Source organism: Zea mays, chromosome 6 (assembly GCF_902167145.1).
Source record: "Zea mays cultivar B73 chromosome 6, Zm-B73-REFERENCE-NAM-5.0, whole genome shotgun sequence".
Lineage (NCBI taxonomy): Eukaryota > Viridiplantae > Streptophyta > Magnoliopsida > Poales > Poaceae > Zea > Zea mays.
Genome location: NC_050101.1, coordinates 94,350,641 through 94,366,287, shown reverse-complemented (window position 1 = coordinate 94,366,287; position 15,647 = coordinate 94,350,641). Strand labels below are relative to the sequence as shown.

Genomic DNA, 15,647 nt, shown 5'->3' with positions numbered 1-15,647 from the left:
TTGTGCCTGGGCCTGTCCGGTGCACACTGGACAGTGTCCGGTGCGCCACTTGCAGCACACTTTCAAGTTCCTTGCTCCAAATTTGGTTGTGTCCCCAACTGAATTTCTTTCTTGGTTTGTGTTGAACCTTATGCACCTAAGATAAATAACATTTTGACAAACTAGTTAGTCCACGTGGTTTGTGATGGACGTCAACCACCAAAATCGATTATAGGAAATGATTAAGTCCATTTCCCTTTCAGTGGATATCTTTAAGCTCTGACTGAAACTAGTTGAGCACCTTGTACTAGAAGAATGGTATGATCATAATCTCTGCTTCGAGGTAACCTTTGGGATCTTAAAAAAGAACAACAAATTTTTGCAACAGTGACTGAATTTGAGGTTGAATGGGAGCTTGTGGTGCAGATTGACCAGGAGAGTTCAATAACCACTACTCAACTATAGTATATGAAGGAACTGTGTGAGGGAGTCCTTGTAACACCACAGTTGCACCTTTATAAGGAATAGCTAACCACTTATGATCCTAATCCACTCTCATGGGGCTAAAGACCTGTAGCCAATCCATTTCAACCACCATATCATAACATGGTAAAGGCAAGAAAGAAATGTCAGAATAAAAAGTGCAATTCTGAATTTTCCACTGAGCTTGCTTCATAATATATTGGCAGCTGACAACCTGACCATTACCACCTGCACCCTCAAGGAAGAAGGCCTAACTGACACTCCCTGCAACTGTGGTCGCAACTTCTCATTTAAGAATGTATGAGAACTCCCACTATCAATGAGTATAAGCACAGGTTGTCCCTGAATGGATCCTTGTAACTTCAGAGTCTGAGCACTATTAGAACAACCCCACGCTGAACGAGAAAGAGACATAAAAATCTGCTCAGTTGTTGGTTCTGAGAGTCGGTCTCCTATCCCTATGAATGTTCTTCAGATAACAATTCCCAAACCTCCTCCATGACATGTATTTGAGCAGCAGCTACACACTTATGTACAAAGCTCCACTTCTCCGCACACTTGTCACAAAGCCCCCGAGCACGCCGATACCGACGCAAGGAATCCAACTTATCAGAGGCTACCCACTTCTCAGGAACACCTGACTTAGTTGTGTCCTTACCTTTGTCCCACTTAGTTGGTCCAGCTGAAGATTTTAGAGAGGGCTTGTTAAATGGATATTTGACAATCCATTGTCCTGCATCAGCGTCCTCCTCCTGCACCAAGGCGAGAGTACAAGTAGTGTCCAAGGTAGAGGGACGATGAACCATAATAACAGACTTAATTTCAGATCGCAACCCATCGATGAAACACATAGTGTATTATAGCGGGTCTGTATTGGTTTCATAAGCCGATAGATGATCTACCAAGACTGAAAAGTGCTCTATATACTCCGCTACCGACCCCATTTGTCTAATGCGAAAGAGCTGACGAATCAATGATTCATGTTGTTCCCGACCAAAATGGTCTTGTATGTGAGCACAAAACGCTGCCCAGGACATTTGTCTAATACGACGACCGAGAGACTGCAGCCAACCTGCGCCCGACCACTAAAATGCATTGTTGCAACTCTAATCCACATGGTAGGTTCAACATCGTACATATCAAAGTAATTTTCACAGCAAGTTTTCCACAACTGGGGTTTGTCGCCATCGAAGTGGGGAAAGTTTATGCACGACAGACTACCTTGGGACTCCCGATCATGCCCAGAAATGAACGTATCATTCACACGACCAGGGATGGGATTATGGAAGTTATTGTTGACCAGGACATGAGTGTGGGGAAAATTTCTACCCCACTCGTGTACCCGTTGATTGTTGTCGTCACGGTGGCCATCTGGCCCGTCGACGAACTGAACCCTGGCAGATGTGCGCCTGGTCGCCGACTCGTTAGGGTGGAGAAGACCCGATTGCGTGAAGTCATGGTCGAACGCCTCGCATTTCATGAACTTGTTCGCGCGTTGCACCTCAAACAGTAGGTTATCGAGATGTTTCTCCAGCGTTGGCTTCCACCCTGCAAACTCGCCTTGGTCCATCTCAAGGGAAATGAGACGGGCTTCGGTTTTCTGTTATGCTTCCTCCATCCGGTGCTCCAAGTCATCGCAGTGCCCACACATCGCGTCCGTGATGTGTGATTCTATGTTCGCCATTTCGTCGAGCATCTTCTGCATCACCGCTTCCATGCCGACCACCTTCTGCATCACGACCTCCATGCCGACTGCGACAGTAGAATGAGGACGATGACCTGGAATTGGTGGAAGCGACTCCAGGGCTGCCTACTCTGATACCAGATGTTAAGGTAGCGGGTACAGAGAAGGTGGATTGGCGAAGAAGAACTAGAAGAGTTGGGCGACGGAATCAGGTTTCTATTCTTCGTTATCTCTTCTAGTCTGACTTTCTCCTTGTATGACAAGGATGTCGTTCTAGTACACGGCACAAGGCCCAATTGTAAACGCCACAGCAACTATTACATGACCCAAGTTGGCCCAAGGTATTTTGGATTCAGCTTCTTCACCCGCCTCAGCCTGTTCACTTGAACTCCAGCTTCTCGCGCTTTCTCTTCATCAGTATTAAGGTTGTGGTTGTCTTCAGTTTCATCAGCCTGCGTCGCTCCGCTGTCCACATCCACACACTGCAAGCAATTACGTGTCACAATGTGTACTTCAGTTTCCTAAAATAAAGCCACACTCTCCACCAGGACCACCTTTCCAAAGCCATGTGTACTTTAGAATCAGTTTCTTGAGGCCGCTAAGCCGCCTTAATTTGGTTGGGTTGGGCCACCCAACTATAGATGCATGGATCATCAAGCAATTAAAGATAAATAAAGCATGTTTCTATGTCATTTATGGAAATGACACGCAAAGGCGAGGGACAAACAAGAGAGGAGTTAAGTAGCGCTAGCTGGCTGCAGCTACGTTCTCTCAACGTCTGAAAAGCACGATACGCGCATTCGGTCGGGTCGACCTTGCAACGCAACCGATGGAACTCCCATTGTCCATCTAGCCATCTATCAGAAAAAAGAGTGTGCGCTAACCACTCGTTCACTCCTAGTCCTAGGCTGTAGATCACATGACTAGTCACCTCCATCTAAGGCCTTGTTCGTTTGTGTCGGATTGATGGGTCGGAACGAATCCGAGCCGGATTGCTTCTCTAATTTATATAAACTTTGATTAGCCGGAATAATTCCGGGTGCAATCCGATGTAAACGAACAAGGCCTAAAGGCTTTCGGAATCAGCTGTAAATTAAATTAAAACCACGTGGTAGCCATGGGTGGGAATCCAAACTTGCGTCGTCGCAAAGCCCGTGAATGACTAAAAATATAATGTCCAAATGAATAGCACGACCTCGATCCGGTCCTGGTTATTAAGTATACGGCATGGTTAGACTCGAATACCTATTTGTATTGTGGATAGGTCGCTCGACGAGCCTAAACCCCTAAGGGCTCGTTCGGTTGTACCGGAATAAAACAGGATTCATTCCAACTCATCAAAATCTATATAAATTAGAGAAGTAATTTAGCTAGGAATTAATCCAGGGCTCCAATCCGGAACAACCGAACAGGACCTAAACGAGCCTGACATGAGAAGAGCCCAACTGTGTCAAGCCAGCACACGACCCCGAGAACGAGACTGTACCGGCCCGAGCCCACCAACACTAAAACCAAGCACATGAAACACTCCGTTTGAATTACACAATCACAATTGACATTTACACTTACAAAGATCAGAAATAATACACATGTCACATTACACTTACATACAGTTACACAAATAGCACACGAAATCACTGTTACACAAGCAATACACTACACGGCTCGCGGGCCGGGTGCTTTTATGGACATCTATAAAAATGGCTGCCGGCCTGCTGCCCCCTTACGCGACCTGCCCACGTGGCCCCCCGTTCTGATCGGACAGGACGAGAGCTAGAGCTATCCAGGGACAGGGAGCGCTTCGTTCCTCTTCCTCCTGGTTGTGGTAGCTGCTGGCAGAGGCTTGGCTTGCGGCTCGGTCAATCTCATGCGCCTCCTCAGCAGAAGAGGAAATCCTTCGTGCGGCTTTCTAGTTCCAGGCATGGGTTATTGGGCTCGTCCTGCCATTCCTGGAGCTTGTAAGTGACAAGCCATTGCACTGACTAGAGAGAAGACGACGGAGGACCCAACTTGCCTTTGTCCAATTTATTGCTTCCCCCTTTTACTCTCTCATCTCCCCGCCGGCAGATCATTGCTTAATCTCCTTGGTTTATTTAATTAATTACCCCCAATATAATACTCAGTGGACAATATATCTTGCTCCTTTTGACTTGCCTGCAATCTATCCACTCGCCCTTTCTTTCTTTCTTTCTTTATCCTTTTTATGACAGTATATAGTCTATATTAACATTACGATCCCACGGATAGAATGGTTGGCGACGCGAGAAGAGAGGTTGACGGCCGTGGGGCAGTAGAGAGGGAGAGGCTGGGAGCGGCAGGTCACGAGGCAAGAGAGGGGAGGGGATCGAATGGGATTGTTCATCAAACGATCTGAAACGTTGATTTTGATGATGTGCTAAGTCTGAGTGTAATTTGTTTGCTAGATTTAGTGGAGGTTGTGGATGTGAGGGTGATTTAGTTTAGTGTGATTCGCAAAGTTTAAACTAATGTTATATAGCGTTTAGGTTTTTGTATACTAGATGTACCTTTGGTTTTCACAAGAATGTTTCTGTGGCAATGCAATGGGACGCCTCAGTTTAAGGTGATAGTGTTAGGTTTCCTTCCATCTACTGGTATAGTCATCTTGGAAACTAATATTGACATTTTTTCACTTTCATTATTATGGCAAGAGTTTGGTACTTAGTTGGCAACCACAACTATGTATTTGGCTACATTTTTTTACGGAAATTGTTCAAAAAAATCCTTATGCAGAGAAAAACATGGAGTAGAGGCACATGATGCGAAGGTGAAGAGCGTGAGAAGAGGAGGAGGCCGAGGCGACGACGACGCCCCATGCATATATGCTACGATAACGCTAGCTCGCCCGCTTGTTAAGCAACGCAGCTCATGGAGACCCCACATGTCATCCTCACGTCCGACCACCCCCGACGCGCCGGGATCACCCCATGTTCCCGGGATTACGCCTCCCGCCACTTGTGCTGGCCAAAAAAGAACAGCCAAAAACCTAATTAGTCATCCAGAGCTTTGTTTGGTTTCCCTCATCAATCGACTGCTCGACCGCGCGCGCGCGCCAGGCGACTCCCATCCGCTACGAACCCTGCCGCATGCGGGATCGATCCATGGCCGGCGCCGGCGCCGGCGCCCGCAGCTCGCGCGCCGGCGGCGGGAAGCGCGGCGCCGCGTCGTCCTCGGCTGCCGCCGCGTCCGCGTGCGTCTACTACGCCACGACGGCGCTGCTCGTCGCGCTGTGCGTCGCGGGGGCCTACTTCCTCACGTCCACCTCCTCCGCCGACGGGGACGCCGCAACGGTCACCGCGTACCGCCACACTACACGCTCCTCTTTCGCGTACGAGCTCACCAGGGAGCGGGCGGCGCCGCGCGGGGAGGAGGCGTCGGAGGCCCGAGACACGCCCGCCGCTGTTAAGGCCGTTGGCGCCGAGGAGGAGCCGCGGCCCGACCGGAGCGCCGGCGCCGCGCTGGGCGACCCGCACGCCAGGCCTGACGAGGAGCGTGTGTCGGACGAGGCGGCGGCGGGCGTGGAGGAGGAGCACGAGGCCGCCGCGGTGGCCATGGAGGACGTGAAGGCCGAGGACGGTGGTGGCCACGTGGCCGCCGGAGACGACGAGGCGGCCAGCGCGCGCGGTGGGGAGGTGGAGGAGGAGAAGGAGCGAGAAACAGCCGTGCTGGAAGAGAGCAGCCGCGAGCAGCGAGAACAGGAGCAGGAGCAGGAGCCGCAGCTGGAGATGCCACACGAGCGGCCTCGGGGTGCCGCCGCTGCCGTCGAGGAGAAGAACCTGGACGGCGGCATCGAGGAGGAGAGCAACGCGGGGCAGAGGCAGCGAGAGGCGGAGCAGAGCGCGCTCGAGGAGCAGCAGGCCGCAGCCGGGAGCCAGTTGCGCCGCGAAGCGCAGGAGGACCCGCAGGCCGACGACGGTGCCGACGAAGGGACAGAGGAGGAGCGCGGCAGGGAGCAGTCACAGGGCGAGGAGGAGGCGCGCTCGTCGTCGGTGTCAGGGTCCAGCGGAGACGCCGACAGCGGAGAGGCCGTGTCGGAGTCGGAGCACACGGGGACGGGGCGCGCGGACGGAAATGCCAGTCAGGACGACGGCCGCAGCGTCGAGGTCGAGGACTCGCTCGCCGCCGAAGGCCGCACGGAGGAGCAGAAGGCGTGGGCGACGCAGGCCGACGAGTCACACCGGGAGACGGACCGCCGCGACGAGGGCGGCGACATCGACGGCAACGGCGCGGAGAACGCCGGCGGAGAGGAGCGCGAGTGGCGGGTGTGCAACGTGAAGGCCGGCGCCGACTACATCCCGTGCCTGGACAACGAGAAGGCCATCAAGAAGCTGCGGCCGGAGAACTTCCGGCGGTACGAGCACCGGGAGCGGCACTGCCCCGACGAGGGCCCGACGTGCCTCGTCGCGCTCCCCAGCGGCTACCGCCGTCCCATCGAGTGGCCCAAGAGCCGAGACAGGGTAGATACGTCCGCGTCTCTGAACTGAATCCCCCCCCACCCCATGCTCACTGCAAGGCGCATTGCTGACTTGGTCGTGCCGGCGACGACGTACGTGCAGGTATGGTACAGCAATGTCCCGCACACGAAGCTGGTGGAGGTGAAGGGTCACCAGAACTGGGTGAAGGTGAGCGGGCAGTACCTGACATTCCCCGGCGGCGGCACGCAGTTCATCCATGGTGCGCTGCACTACATCGACTTCCTGCAGCAGGTACCAACGGCCAGCATGCCATGGTTTGTCTGTTTCGATCGCTCCAGTGTAGAGATGGTAAGGAGGGTTACTCTGCCTTGTTCGGCCAGTCCGTCCGCGCCATCTCGTGGGGGAAGCACACGCGGGTGGTGCTCGACGTTGGCTGCGGCGTGGCCAGCTTCGGCGGCTACCTGTTCGAGCGCGACGTGGCGACCATGTCGTTCGCGCCCAAGGACGAGCACGAGGCGCAGGTGCAGATGGCGCTCGAGCGCGGGATCCCGGCCATCTCGGCCGTCATGGGCTCCAAGCGCCTGCCTTTCCCGAGCAAGTCGTTCGACCTCGTCCACTGCGCGCGCTGCCGCGTCCCCTGGCACACCGACGGTGCGCCGCTGCCCCCCTTCTTCCATTTCCGGTCAGACCCTTGCTGACGATGCCGACCGAGATTGCCGTGTGTCCGTGCAGGTGGCGCTCTCCTCCTCGAACTGAACCGCGTCCTGCGCCCCGGCGGGTTCTTCGTCTGGTCCGCCACGCCGGTGTACCAGAAGCTAACGGAGGACGTCGAGATCTGGAAAGGCACGTAAAGTTCCGACGACCATTCACCGCCATGACCATGAATCGGTCGATCAGAGCCAGCTGACAGGACAGCTAAGCTAACGGAGTTTTTTTTTCCCTGTTCACCTGCACGTACGTACAGCAATGACCTCTCTGACGAAATCCATGTGCTGGGAGCTGGCGTCGATCAAGAAGGACCGGCTGAACGGCGTCGGGGTGGCCTTCTACCGGAAGCCGACGAGCAACGAGTGCTACGAGTCCAGGAGGCGGCAGCAGCCGCCGATGTGCGCGGACGACGACGACGCGGACGCGGCGTGGTACGTCCGGCTCAACCCGTGCGTGCACCGCGTGCCGACGGCCCCGTCGGAGCGCGGCGCGCGGTGGCCCTCCGAGTGGCCGCGGCGGGTGCGGTTGCCGCCGTACTGGCTCAACGGCTCGCAGGCCGGGGTGTACGGGAGGCCGGCGCCGGAGGACTTCGCGGTGGACTACGACCACTGGCGGCGCGTCGTCGACGGGTCCTACCTCAACGGCCTGGGCATCGACTGGTCCAGGGTCAGGAACGTGATGGACATGAGAGCCGCGTACGGCGGGTAACTAATCCAATCCGATATACCGCCATTGTCGCCAACTCCACTGGCCATGCCCAGCAAGCTCTGCTCTGGTACGTAATTGTGCTGACGCCATGGCCGCCGTCTCAGGTTCGCGGCCGCGCTCTGGGAGAAGAAGATCTGGGTGATGAACGTGGTGAACGTCGACGCGCCTGACACGCTGCCGGTCATCTTCGAGCGCGGGCTGCTGGGCATCTACCACGACTGGTGCGAGTCCTTCAGCACCTACCCGAGAAGCTACGACCTCCTGCACGCCGACCACCTCTTCTCCAAGATCAAGGATAGGTCAGCCTGTCTGTTTGTTCTTTGCATACACATCTTGTTACTGGCTTGACGACGCACAGACACGGCCGGTCTTGTTCAGATGCGCGGTTCTGCCGGTGGTGGTGGAGGTGGACAGGATCGTGAGGCCGGGGGGCAGCATCGTGGTGCGCGACGAGGCCGGCGCCGTCGGCGAGGTGGAGAAGCTCCTGAGGTCGCTCCACTGGGACGTGCGGCTGACCTTCTCCAAGAACGACGAAGGGGTGATGTACGCCGAGAAGTCGGGTTGGCGGCCGGAGCTTGTGGAAGAGCCGTCGTAATGGCCACCATTTCAGTTTCAGACCGGCGAGCAGTAGGGCTGGCCCTTTTTCTCTTCTTGCGTCCGTCAGCATTTGGTAGCTCTGTACATGGTTTTGTTATTGCTGCTGCAGCAGTAGTATTTTCTGTACGTTTGTGAGCACCCATAGAGAGAGCTCTAGATTATATATACGTACAGCAACCGGAGAGCCTGCACGCCAGAGGTTCTACGATTCCTTCTTTTTCTTTTTCTTTTTTTTAAAAGAAAGAGGCTTGTAAAGAAAGCGATTCCTTCTTTTTTTTCTTTTTTTAAAGAAAGAGGAGAAAAGACAAGCTAAAGGCATCAAGGCCCTCGGTCTCGGTTCTATCCAGCAAGCCAATTTGTACTTTCTGGCACACGCCCGTACTCCAGATGTGTACGGCATGTTTCAGTTAGGTTGGAAACGAGTGAAGTGGTCATGGTCAACGCTACTCCCGTGTAAGCAACAACGAGAAGCGTGTTCTCTATGCACTTGACAGTTGACAGTTCCACTGAAAAGCAGGAGAGCTCTGAAGCAGGCGCAGCACAAAACGCCCATCAAATCATTTCTAGTTAAAAAAATATATGACATATTCAGCTACTGAGACATACTGACATCGCAGCTATATCTCGGGAAGGCAGAAGTGTCACTAAACCGACTTGTCAATGAAAAGCTCTGGAAAAAAAAAAGAGAGTGAGCACTAGGAATCCAAAAGAAACTACTATTGCACAACATACTCCGTACATAACAACGACCAGTCGACTAACTAGCTCCAGCGATCGGTCCGGTGCAGACCTCCCATGGTCCGGTGTGTTAGGATCTGAATGCACAGACAACAGGGTGCCAGAGCTCACAAGGATTTCCCAAGCTCAGAGGATGGCAGGTCCCAGACATTCACAAGTTCTGAGGAAACATAAAGGAAGACAAGTTATTAAGTGGTGTTGATGGGGAAAGCAACGCTGCAGAAAATGCAGTTACCACGTACACGTAAGTAAACTGTCATATTCTCAGATATCCAAGAAGAAAAAAGAGAGCCTTTGTTCATTAACTAGCGAACCAGTCATTGAGCATGCAGGAACATATAGACAAACTAATGGGTGCAAACCAATAAACATTCAAGTATTCGGTTACTTCGTTTCAGAAACAGATTCCAGTTTATATCATAGCGGAAACACGTTAATATGTATGTTCATCCAGTAATGAACAGCATTTTTTCATCACTTAGATATATAGCCCAGGGTTCACTGCACAGTCAAATGCTATGTGTCGATTATCGAAGCATGCGGAGTTCAGGCATCTAAAAACACCATAAATCCATTATTTGCTGTTTCCGGATAAACATGGTTCTTCAGTTACAGAACAAATTCCATGCCTTTGCTATTTACAGGTGCTTGTATGTGTATTGAAATGCTACATGTAAGATTCCAATGCAGAAGTGCGACTCTTTGGACTAAAAAGCTCATCACAACTAGCATGGGGGGTTTGTGGCCACTACATTATAGTTCTCATGAGTACATTCCCATCCACCATTACTTGTTTGGAAAATAAATACATCTACGCCGTTGTCTCGAACATTATATACCTGCTGATGTGGTGCAACCACAAAAACAGTGGGAACGGTGATATCTTTTTCATCCGCCAGGAAAAATAGATGTGAATATATAAGAAGTATGGCAAGCACAATGAGTATGCATGCTGAGAAAAGAAAACTCAAAAAGGAGTGGGAGTACACACCTAATGGCATATTGTTGAATCCAATATACAACACATCATCACTGAGAAATGGGAATCACCTGAAGAAATGGATCACATAGATTAATGCAATGTTACCGTGTGCAGTCAAGAAGAACAGCGACAGTAATTGCAAGTAATAACAAACGACAATATACATGGGCATGAATTTTGCCTTGGAACATATGAAGTGTTCAAGATCAAAATCGAACTCCTAGCATTAGACAGCAAGTGATCTACTAACAATATAGTTGCCAATCATAATGCTTTACTCGATGCTCTTATAAAAGAAACTGATTTTCTCGGTCCAAGAAGAAGTAAGGACACATGTCTAACCAAAATAGCGCTCTTACCTGTGCCTTCACAGCATCATTTCCAGTACACCAGTTTTGAAAATCTGGTGACAGTTGAAGAAGAAGCTGCTTGTGTGTTAGTCTTAGGATTGTCACCAAAACTTGAGGTTTGCTAGTCTTGAGAACACATATGTTCTTGTAGAACATTATCCGTGTATTCGTGCGAGGTATCACTTCTGTACAGTACAGCAAACATGTCCAGGTGTCATGGATTTTCCTCTCCCCCTCGAAACTACCATAGAAAAGAATCTAAAAGAAACTTACGCAGATTCTAGACATTCTCCTGTATTTCTGATGGCAGACACCTGTGCATAATCATCTTCCAGATCAATTCCAGGAATCGTTCGTCCATGGCCCATATTGTGAACTCTAGCTTGTCCATCTGCAGCCTCATCTAAAATAATTTGCCCATCCTTCAAATGGTGTATACCTCCTGCATCATTATACAGAAGTATTTGCTTGCTACTCAAATAGTAGTTATCCAGATCATGAACGCCCAAAGAAAAAGCCATGGGATTTGGTTCCATTTGGTGATGATCATCTGCAGCATGACCTACCAGCAACTGTTCATCGTGCACATGGTGACTATCCAAAACTTGAACACTAGTGACCTGATCTATAAGCATCTGCTCGTTCTCCATCTGTTGCTCATCCACATTTTGCTTTAGAAGCATTTTCTCATTGTTCATATGGCAATTATCTGATATACATGCAACCATAATATGATTTAGAAGTATTTCCGCATTTTTCACCAGGTGGTTATCATGTGCATGCTCACCAGCCTCATTGTTCACATCATACCTCGTCAAATCATGCCCATCCTCCAGTAAGTGATTATCCTCTACATTCTCGTCTTGAACTTGATTTTCTAAAGTATCATCCTGTGCATCTTCATCAGCTTCATTGTTCAGATCATAGCTATTCAAATCAGACTCATCTTCTAACACTTGATTGGCCCCTGCATGACCATCTTGACCTTGAATTTCAGAGGTATCATTGTTTGCTTCTTGGTTCACCAGACCAACTGAATCAGGCACAGAATCACAAAGACCATCTGCTGGATGACCACAAGAAATCTCGGAAACCTCACAGCCCAATGGAGTTTCAATGACGTTGAGATCAAAAATTTTGTACCAAGCTGGCAGCTCTTGCTCATCCCTACTGATATCATCAATAACAGTTTCAACTTCAGTTTGTGGAGTCCCTGTTTCATATCTTAATTCAGAGTAACCATCAGTCACTGTCAACAGCTGCTCTTGGTCATCTCTATTAAGACTGCCAACACCAGTTTCAACCTCACTTTGTGGAGCCTCCATGTCATACCTTACTTCAGAGCCATTATTATTCTCTGCCAATAGTTGCTCTTGTTCATCTCTATCAAGATTGCCAACACCAGTTTCAAACTCACTCTTGTTCATCTCATTCTCTGCTTCGGAGCAATCATTATTCTCTGTCAATGGTTGCTCTTCTGCATCTCTGTAAAGATCAACAACAGCAGTTTCAGCTCCATTTTGTGGAGCCTCCATTTCATACCTTGTTTCAGAGAAAACATTGTTCTCTGCCAATGGCTCTACCATATATGCATCCACGTGTGCAATGCCAGTTTCCATTCCCTCTTCAGCATTGCTGAGCTGGGACTGTCTATGGACAGGTTCCTCGATAGATTCAGATGCATGAACATGCATGTGAGACGGTTGTCTTTGGGTGTCATCCATTTCATCACCATCTTCATCATTCAAATCAGAGGCTGCAAACTCACCATCCTCGTCTTCAGAAATCTCTTCTGCAAACTCACCGTCCTCACCTTCAGACATGTCTTGAGCATGATCCTCTTCTATAGGCGCAGCTTCGACAGCACTGTCATTCATCTCCGAAACCAACATTGAACTAGGAACCTTCAGCTGCTTTCGTGTTCCATCGGCATCCGCATCGTGCACGCCTCCATCACCACCAGCAGCAGGAACAATGCCAGAGTCTGGCACCTTGGTGCGATCCAAATCACGGGTGCCTGCTAGCAAATCTGGATCTCTCCTGCTGCCACTGTAGTAGCTCCTGGTCCTGCTCCTACTTCTCCTCCTTCGATCTACTCTGGCATCAGCTGAAGCCCAACGATCGTTATGCGAATAGGACCTTGACATCGGTGGTCTCTTCGACTCATCGTAGTCGCGTGTCCGGCGGCCGCTACGGTCAGCATCACCGCCACCGTCATCGTTGCATTTACGCCTTCCATCAAAGCTGTGGCTCCTCCTGTCCCACCCCGACCTCTTGGCTTCCCTGTCGTCGTCCCACCTTGAGCCACGCCCCTGGTCCTCGGCTCCACTTCCACTCCGCCGCCACCTCGGGCCGTCGTCCTCGTCTCTCTTCCTCCCGTAACTAGAGGGAGCTAGAGTCGGAGGAGGAGCGGGAGCGGGAGCGGGGGGCTCAGGGCGGTAAATGGGATTGTGATTTGGGTCCTCCCTTGCCAGGAGAAGGTGCTCGGAGAGGAGGCCTTTGGCAACCAAGTAGTGAGCGGCCAGACGGCCGGCCTCGAGCAGGATGTCGCCGCGTGAACGCCTCTCGGCAGCGGGGGCGAAGCCGTTAAGGAGAGGATCCTCCTCGTATCGCCGTGGCGGGGGCAGCTCGGAGCTGCGCCTCTTCCGCTGTGGAGGGGGCGGATCACGTGGGCGGCGCTGGTGGCGCGGTGATGGAGGGGGCGGGGATCGGCGACGGTAGCGTCCTCCTGGCGGCGGCGGCGGCGGCGGGTCGCGGCCCCGAATGCGGGACCTCGGCTGCATGGATTCTGTCCGGCCCCTGGCCCGGAGGAGCTGCGCGTTCGGTGTGTCCGGTTAAATCCGGCGGGCTCTCCCTTTTTTTCCCGGGCGGTGCGATCGAGCAGCCAAGCCCCGCGTCCGTTCAGTAGCGTGCGTTCGGAGACCGGCGAGTCGCAGATCCGGGGTCGGCGCGTCCTTTCGTGGTCCCCGGCAGCGGCGGCGGCGGGGCGCTTGAGTCCCCGGACCCGGAGGTGGCGGTGAGATTTGGTGCGGCTGCTGTACGATGCGAGGGTTTGGTTGCGAGTGGAGAAGGGGGGTCGACGCCGATAAGAGAAGCGACACTGCCTTTTTTCGCTTGCTACTGGTGTGTGTGGTGTATCTTTCTAGCATGATAGCCTCTACAGTTTAAGGCCCTGTTTGGTTTTTTAGCCTTAGGACTAAACTTTAGTCTCTACTCTGTTTGGTTGTAGTGACTAATTAGATTCTGAACACTACAAAAAAACTGAAATGCCCTTGCCTGCAACACAAAGCAATATACACGCGCCTGGTTCAGATTACAGTAAACTGTAGTCGCTGGTGCAGACATTACAGTAAACATTACAACTGTTATAATTAATGTTTACCATATTATAAACTGTACAAAGCACATTACAGTAAACATTTATCTAAAACATTAATTACACGATCAGAGCATCACGACAGCTAGGGGTGGAAACAAGCCGAGCCGAGCTCGGCTCGGCTCGTTGCGGCTCGCTCATGTAACGAGTCGAGCTCGGCTCGGCTCGCCCATCTCACGAGCTCGAAAAAGCGGCTCGGCTCAGCTCGCTCCTGGCTCGCGAGCCGGCCAACGAGCCTAGGCATAAAATTAAATCTGCTCTCTAAATTATAATATAAAATCTTAAAAATATTTTAAATAACATATTTTAAATTAGTAAAATAGATATATCACTAATATAATATATAAAATAGATTATTTTTGTATAGTAATCTCAAATAACATAAATTAATTGTCTACTCGGTATTAATATTATATGCTAATTAAGATTTTATGTAACAAATTCTTGTTGGGTCGAGCCACGAGCCAGCTCGCGAGCTGCACCGAGCCAGCCGAGCTGGCTCGCTCTTTTCACGAGCCAGAAAAACAGGCTCGGCTCGGGCTCGTTCGGAGCGTCGAGCCGGTCCGAGCCGAGTCGAGCTGCTGCGAGCCCGAGCCAGCTCGTCGAGCTCGAGCTTTTTTCCAGCCCTAACGACGGCACAAAGCAATATTTATTATAGTGAACATTTCGATCACGAAAGCACAGACAAAGCACAAAGCACAAGAAGCAGTACATTTCTGCAATATTTATTACACACAAAAACATTACAGTTTGTTGAACAAGCCATCTGCTATCCAATCACGAAATTGATTCATATTCCGATCTTCTTCACCTTGTACTGAACCTGCTACTTGTTCTTGTTCTTGTGTACTTGACTCACCAACTTCAGGCACATAATTCTCATCATGGTCACACAACTCAAAATCCTTATCTCCCAAAAAACTCCCCCTAATGAAATTGTGAAGTGCCATACACCCCATAATTATTCTACTTTGTTTTGCCATAGGATATCTAGGGAGATCTAATAGAGTCCTCCATTTCATTTTCAAGACACCAAATGACCTCTCAATTACATTTCTAATTGAAGAATATGCATAATTAAAATTTTCTTTTCTACCTCTTAGCATTGGACCTTGACGAAATTCAGGAAGATGGTATTTTATACCTTTGTATGGAGCAAGATAGCCAATACGGTTTGGATACCCCGAGTCCACAAGATAGAATTTCCCTTCTGGAGGATGTGGAAACCTATCTCCATATTTTCCGATTTCATCTTTGAAAACTCTTATGTCACGAAATGATCCTGGCCATCCAGCCACAACAAAAGTAAACCTCATATCAAAATCACAAATGGCCATGACATTCAGTGAAGTGTACCCATGTCTTCCAGTATGTTGAACTACTTTGGTAGTAGGAACCACAACTGGGATATTTGTGCCATCAATGGCTCCAATGCAATTGTCAAAGAAAGGGCTAAATCTAGGTGATTGCAACCTTGGATGAACACATGTAAACTCAGGATCTAGTGGCCTAATGATGTCTGATGCTAGTTTGTTTACACTATTTAAAACTTTGTTAAATTTTCTGCTACACGTTTCTAGTGACCTACAAAATCTATCTTCAGCATGCC

At 50.5% G+C, this 15,647-nt stretch overlaps 2 protein-coding genes across 4 annotated transcripts; one reads left to right on the top strand and one right to left on the bottom strand.

Moving 5' to 3' along the window:
- The first annotated feature begins 4,975 nt into the window (after positions 1 to 4,975).
- On the top strand, positions 4,976 to 8,960 carry LOC103629568 (probable methyltransferase PMT24). The gene is made up of 7 exons (XM_008650648.3): positions 4,976 to 6,621; positions 6,721 to 6,870; positions 6,960 to 7,230; positions 7,312 to 7,422; positions 7,544 to 7,991; positions 8,100 to 8,294; positions 8,374 to 8,960. Exons 1-7 carry the CDS (start codon positions 5,251 to 5,253, stop codon positions 8,588 to 8,590), a joined length of 2,763 nt encoding a protein of 920 aa, XP_008648870.3. The 5' UTR covers positions 4,976 to 5,250; the 3' UTR covers positions 8,591 to 8,960.
- A 139-nt stretch (positions 8,961 to 9,099) lies between these two features.
- On the bottom strand, positions 9,100 to 13,806 carry LOC103629567 (midasin). Of its 3 annotated transcripts, none has more exons than XM_008650645.3 (4): positions 10,936 to 13,806; positions 10,672 to 10,847; positions 10,322 to 10,380; positions 9,100 to 9,490 (listed from the first exon to the last, which is right to left on the bottom strand). In XM_008650645.3, the coding sequence occupies exons 1-2, from the start codon at positions 13,443 to 13,445 to the stop codon at positions 10,784 to 10,786; spliced, it is 2,574 nt and encodes an 857-aa protein (XP_008648867.1). In that variant the 5' UTR covers positions 13,446 to 13,806; the 3' UTR covers positions 9,100 to 9,490; positions 10,322 to 10,380; positions 10,672 to 10,783. The 3 variants fall into 3 exon arrangements, with proteins under 3 accessions (XP_008648867.1, XP_008648868.1, XP_008648869.1); XM_008650646.3 differs by lacking the exon at positions 9,100 to 9,490 and adding an exon at positions 9,884 to 10,172; XM_008650647.3 differs by lacking the exon at positions 9,100 to 9,490 and adding an exon at positions 9,884 to 10,169.
- Between the last annotated feature and the right edge of the window lie 1,841 nt (positions 13,807 to 15,647).